This window comes from Haemaphysalis longicornis, unplaced genomic scaffold, assembly GCF_048455015.1.
Source record: "Haemaphysalis longicornis isolate Haplotype H1 unplaced genomic scaffold, Haemaphysalis longicornis Haplotype H1 scaffold_4, whole genome shotgun sequence".
Lineage (NCBI taxonomy): Eukaryota > Metazoa > Arthropoda > Arachnida > Ixodida > Ixodidae > Haemaphysalis > Haemaphysalis longicornis.
Window position 1 is genome coordinate 121,462,311 of NW_027526361.1, and position 6,594 is coordinate 121,468,904.

Here is a 6,594-nt window from a genome sequence, read left to right on the forward strand (position 1 = left end):
AGGCGTCATCGAACTCGAGTGGACGATTGGGCTGCGGATCACACCCCAAGTTTCGGGATCGAGCACCACCCCCCAACGGCCACAGGAGGCACCGCGGCTCAAGAACAGCTTGCCAACCAAGACGACAACCAGAAACCTGTTGCACAGGCCGACGGGACAGGTCCGTTCTCGACTTTCGGTTACCCCGATAGCCCTGCACTATCAGGCTCACCGGCGTTCCACCGAGTCAAGCCCGGAGGCGCCATAGAAGCCCGTCCAGGCCAGAGCTCGGCTCTGAAACACCAGGTACAAGGCAGCCCCAAACATGTGCGCCAGCGAGGGGACAGGCCTCCGCTGTCCGTAGCCGCCCCACCGGTCGGTCAGCAGTCGGGGCCCAGGGCATCGCTGCCAGCGAGCTCCTGGAAGGGTCATCACCCGCTCAATAGCGACGTCACCATGTCGACAATGCACACGTTCACAGCGATTAGTGGGACGGGCTCGTCGCATAGCTTTCACAGCACTGTGAACGTGCTGCCCCAGGGCGCTTCGAGCAACGTGCTCGGGTTCTCGAGCCCGGCCTACGGCTTCTCGTGCTCCGCACCACGCAAGCCACCGCCCTGCTACCCTCCCGGACAGGTGAGCGGCCCGATAACGAAGATGCGCGCCTCGAGTAAAACCCAAGAAAGCGGAGTGAGGCTGGGTTATTATTGCGAGGGAAAATTTGCATTCACCTGAAAACCAGCCTCATACGGCTACAAAGAACGACTGTAGTTTGTTCAGAAATTTCGGAGATAAAAATTCGTCCTTGCCTACGATTGTACCCGAGACCACCGGGTTGGAACTTTGGCATTTCAGGTGGATGCCAAATTTTTCATTGTAGAAACTTGCTCCCTTTTGGAAACTTCACCAAATCTGGTTGAATAAAGTTGGAGTGTTGCTGAGAAATCTAGCGATTGAGGGAATAATGTGCGCGAGTGCTAAAAGATGTGTTCTTAATTAACTACCGATTACCCATCGGTTGTGATTAGCTTACAAGTTTCGATAACGCTTTAAAAGTGTCCGATGGTTACCTTATGTTGTGTGCGTACCTACCTCCTTCAGCCGCGATAAAGAACTCTTCCAGCCAGTAACATGCATAGTGCGTGAAAAAAAGGCTTCAAGTCGTCGCGTCTGTAACCGCCAAGATTTTTTGGCTAGATTATTTATTCATCGGCTGAATCCGTACCATGGAGCATGCTGCCGCTTTGTATACTCTCCGATTTCTGACCACGAAAATGAGTTACATCATCTGTACTTGCGTTTGTTATATTAGTTCCGCTTCTTGTAATTCAATTTGTAAGAAACGAGGGCGCAACGCCTATAGCAACCAAATTATCTGCAAACTTTCAGAGTGGAATGGTTATTGCTGCATCTAAGATTACCACTTTCAGGATGGAGGTTTTCTGTGCTATCCAGCAATTTCAACCTATAACAGTTGGCGCACTGGGCACCGGCGGACTTAAAACATCGAGATAACCAGCAGCAGTTACCTTGAAACAAAGCGAGTACAAGAGGGGACTCGCACTTTCCACGCAGGAGACTACCTGGGATCGGCGGAGCATCACCCAGAACTGCACTGTTGGCACAGCGCTCATGTTGCTCATCGCAAGTGTGCTTCTGCTGGTGCTGCTGTTCGTGCTGATCCCGAATCATCCACTGAGTCCCGTGTGTACCACGGACGCGTGCAGCAAGTACTCGCGCCTTCTTAAGCTGTCCATGAACACCTCCGCTGATCCATGCCACAGCTTCACGCGCTTCGTTTGCGATGGTTGGCGAGCGAACTCTAGTCTTTCGGTGCGCCATCACACCCTGCTCGCGGCACTCAACCGCATCGCGCTAACGGCGAACGAAACGTCTTCGCCCAAGCACGATAGGAAAGGCCCGCACTTGGCAAGCGTGTTCTACAGGAGCTGCGACCGAGTACGTACTGGAGAAAAGGAGCACGTGGCAGAGGTGAAGGCTGCCCTTCTGAACGCCGGCATTACGTGGCCTCGACGGAAAAAGGAAGCGGACGTCTTGAGAACGCTTCTGTACGCTTCGCTTAAGCTTCGTTGGAATGCAGCACTGAACGTGCAGGTCGAAACAAATGCTGGCCGTACCGGCATCGGGGGCGCTAGTTCCGTGGTTGTGACGCTGACAGCGTCTGGAGACTTTCGCATGATCGCTGGAAAGTATTTGTTGCGCAAAAAGAAGGCTTCACGCGAAAGCAAGGCCTATTTCGAGTTTCTTAGTAAGCAATTTTCAGGTACGACGCTGGAAGCAACTACAGGGGTGGCGGCAACCGCCGATGTTCAGGACGAAGGACAGCTTGTCGACTTTGGGTTCAACGACGAAGTAGAAGACATCATGGTCAGTAATTTGTGGCCCGCCCATGCTTTCGACTTCGAAGCTGTTAATGTTGCCAACCACAGCCGACTTTCAAAACTGAGGTGGAAAGAGGCTCTCGGTGCATTGGGTGTAGGTACAGACGGTAGCGTGCGGTTTCAAACTCACTCTCCTAAGTACTTAAAAGAGTTCTTTGACATCTGGCAGAGGCATGGCGATGATACGATGCACCTTTTCCTGTCGTGGTACACGGTTCAGATAGCCGCTCTGTTTGCAAGCCAGGGTCTTGTGGGCAACTTTTACGGCACTCCAGATGAAGCGCGGCTGGGTCACGGTGGATTCTGCCTGAGCCGAACATACCGGCTCTTTGGAGCTGCAGCCCTCTCGGCCTACCTCAAGGGGCTACAGGTTGAAAGCATGCGCGCCAAGTTCGAGCCTTTGGCTCTGTCGGTGCGTCAAACCTTTCTTCACCACCTGATGCTTTGGAAACACTGGAATTCCAACTCGTCCATGGTTGCCAACTGGAACTCAACCGACGTCTTCACAGGCTTTTTGAAGTCTCCAGACGACCTACGGCTTCCGCAAGACAGCGTCACAGGGAGGACAAACATGTCCGATTCGTTCTTGGAAAACTGGCTAAACGCTACTGTTCCACCACTTGAAGCAGTCACCGGAATTCCTCTGCCGTGGTCGTCGTTTGTGGTAGCTGCCCTCGAAGGCCTCGATTCGTACGCGCGAGTCAGTTATGACGTTGCGCTTCTGCCGTACGCGTTCGAGTTCCCGCTTTACGGCACGACCAACACCGTCAACTATGCCGGTGTGGGAAATCAGCTGGCCTACGCATTAAGCGAGGCCATCTACGGATCCTACTACGACAGCGACGTCGATGGCGGTGGTACGCAACCCTTAACCGCTTTCGTGAGGTGTGTACGGTTCGAGCGCTATGCTGGGCGGAACCCGAAGCCAGAACCGGACGTTTTAGAGGTGCTGGCATTGAAACCTCTTGTCGACGCATTTCAACATGACCAGCCGCGACATGTGGAGTACCTCATCGGTTACGAGGGCTATTCACCCCTGCGGTTGTTCTTCTTGGCTTTCTGCTACGCCAGGTATGTGCACGCCAGCCTGAAGGGCCGGGTGAGGATCCACACGCTTATTACAGTGCATTCCTTTTTTATGTCGCGTAGGGCGAAAAAAGTTGCTCAAAGATCACGCGACGGAAGGCGAGTGAAAATGATGCTATGATAACATGAGAAAGCGGTCACTGGCTTAGGCATGTTCCTTGATCGGCCCATCGCCGTATGTGTATGAACACGCTACGCCTTACGCCTTTTAAGGTTAAAACAGCCTTAAATCATCTATAGAGGAAAACCGCCGCTGTAGAGAAAGATGCAGCCACCGTAAAGAGTAAACAAGAAACATATCGGAGTTCGTATGAGAGTGAAATGATTTCCCCTACGCCTGTTAGGCCTGTCGACGCTACTATTTGAGGTCTGATGTTGTCAACATGCAATCGAAGCTATACATACGCTGAATATGACGTTGATTAGCCTATTTTAAGGCTCAACGGGGCTGTTACCTTACGGCAAACCAAAACGCAGGACTTAATATACATATATGTACCTAGTGTCACGATTTGAAGTCCGTTTTCATCAAGCTTTCTTTACCAATCGGTAAATGAAGGTATCCAATGTGCTTATTGCACGTAAACCTACTGGCACCTGCCAGTGTCGTCAGCTAACAAGCCAAAACGTTAGGTCTAAGCGTCTTCGGATAGGCATCACTTTGTGCCATCGATTGCGTAGCTTACGCAGCGCTTCAGGAGTGAATGAAAGGAGAAAGATATGTTATCTTATTTTGTCTTCCAGTTTTATGACCACTTGTGTGCACAAACCTTGCGCCTTCTTCGCGAGGAGGTAAAAATGGCGTGCCTCATATACAGTAGTCATCATGTGCTTTGTCAATGAATTGAAACACCCTCGATGTTGCAGATGAAAAATCGGTACTTTTGCCGTTATGAAGGACGATGACCAGCGAAGCTATGCAGTGCGCGTCGTCACCATCCAAAACCGACACACATTAACTATTTCCAGTTTTATATATAGCTTATTTTTTTTCGTTTGTACGTATACTTTGCTGTAACTAATATTGTTACTCTACCCCGATGGGGCAGATATTCGCCGCCTACAAGCAAGCAAGCAAGCCAACAAACAAACAATGGCACACTCACGAATGTTTCACGCTTCGCAGAGGCGTGGAGCCTTGTGATTGTGCTCTAGAGTGGACGATAGAGAAAGAAATATTTCGGAGCTTTTGATGCAGGATTGGATCCTTAATTCCACCCCGGGGAGAGTCAGAGGAAACTAGCCCCGCAACTGATTGCAGCGCAGACGAAGCACACTGTTTCTGTTGACGTGAAACAATAGGATAGGTTAGGTTAGGTTAGGTTAGCTTAGGTTAGGTTGGGAATGCCTGGAAGAAAAAGGGATGGCCTCGATCGGTGGAGCATTTCTTGTTGTGAATAAAGCGGGCAACCCCAGCCATAAATAGCTCCGCACGAAGAGGTCACCTTATATTTCACCGCGAATTGCAGTGAAAGTGACTGGTTGAGTACATGGTTGTCAGTTGCGCATTCTCTAATAAGTGCGTCGAGTGCGCGATAAACGAAAATAAGCATTTCCAAACGAAGAAGCAAACAGAGCAAGCAGTTAAACATCACCTGAAATGCACCTGTTGTGTCGCTTTTTGCTTTCTGGTTCTGGTTCTGTTTCTGTCTTGAACGCGAATGACGCCTTTTTTTAGACCTTTTGATAAAACATGAAAATGCACTTCCACGTTCCTTCGCTGTCCCATCGTGAAGAGGTTGATATGTGTGCTTGCACTTCATCTCATCGTGGCCGTACAGACGCTTACAACCCCGCACGCTTATGTTCATTCGCCCTGCGTTGGTTTTCCAGATGTGCCGGCAGTCGAAGCCATCCAACTGCCAAGGACACCTTCGACTGTGACGACATCCTGCGGCACTCGGTGGAGTTCTCCCAGGAATTCGAGTGCCCTCTCGGCTCTCCCATGAACCCTCCAGAGAAATGCCAACTTTTTTCCTGAACATTTGTCATCAGCGGAGTGGTTGCCTTCGAGGAGCCGATGCCTGAATTCAGGTTGTCAACGTCCGCGAGAAGAGACTTAACGCCATTTTGGTAGGAAGCTGAAGGTAGAAGCTTTTGTTTAGAGCTGATTTTATGTGAGTTGACACCATGTTAGCGCATTTGTATACCACTAATACCCATTGTTGCAGCTTTGACAATGACTGATAGCAGAATGAAGGAATACGAGCTTGTTTCGAGTACATTCTATTCTTTGTCATGCAGTCTGTCCGTAATATTACGTTTTGTTACCAGTTACGGCACAAAAGCTACGCGACCGACTGATGTTTACGCATACGAACTTTTCACTGCCCCGCGCTGTAGAGCAATAATTTTATTCACATACCTTGACGAAGACATGCGCCCTTGAGAAAATCTTTCTGCGTTGGACATCGGTGACTTGAATGACTAATTACTGTGTGCATACAAACATTCTAGAGAGAGGCTTGCAGTTATCTATGCCTGGATGGGGCTCCTGTTTTGTTGGGTTGCGCAGTGAGGACATCGATGACTAAGGGAATTTAAAGATCTGTGTATAGGACCAAAGGCCCGACAACTCTTCCTGCATCTGGCATGCGCTGCCTTTAGCTGAATGCAAAGTTGGGCGAGTTCGTTATACTATATGGGAATAAGCACGAAAAATACCACAGGTACAAAAGAACGCACGGGACGACCCGCTTTTTTTACAGCATGTTAGGGGGGTGTCATGAGTAACCCCCCGAATGGGTATGTGCCGAAACCCCGATGTATGCGCTGAAACCTCCCAAGGAGTATGTGCCAGTGGAGAAGGTAAGAAGTGTGGAAACAGAAAAATGGACATCGATACCAGAAGAGGAAGAGGAAAAAGGGGCAAGCGTTTAGAGAAGGAAGAAGACCAGGCGACGCTCCTGGAACCAACCCCAGCGTGATCGGGGCCTGATGACGCCTCAGGCCTACTGACTGGAGCTCCAGGCTGCGATCCTGGAGGGAGACCCCGCGGCAGCGCACCGTCGGCGGCTCCAGGTTACCAACTAAGCTACCGGGCTGGGACGTCCGGGCTACGCTGCGACGCCAGCTCCACAACGCAACTAGGGCTACGCTCCCTTGGCTGTTGGCGGCGTCGGCTGGG

General features: G+C 50.7%; 1 protein-coding gene across 1 annotated transcript; it reads left to right on the forward strand.

Annotated features, from left to right (window-relative positions):
- Nucleotides 1-435: 435 nt before the first annotated feature.
- LOC144179977 (endothelin-converting enzyme 1-like) lies at nucleotides 436-5,448 on the forward strand. Its single transcript, XM_077708391.1, has 4 exons — nucleotides 436-615; nucleotides 1,555-2,367; nucleotides 2,551-3,452; nucleotides 5,301-5,448. The coding sequence occupies exons 1-4, from the start codon at nucleotides 436-438 to the stop codon at nucleotides 5,446-5,448; spliced, it is 2,043 nt and encodes a 680-aa protein (XP_077564517.1).
- The last annotated feature ends 1,146 nt before the right edge of the window (nucleotides 5,449-6,594 follow it).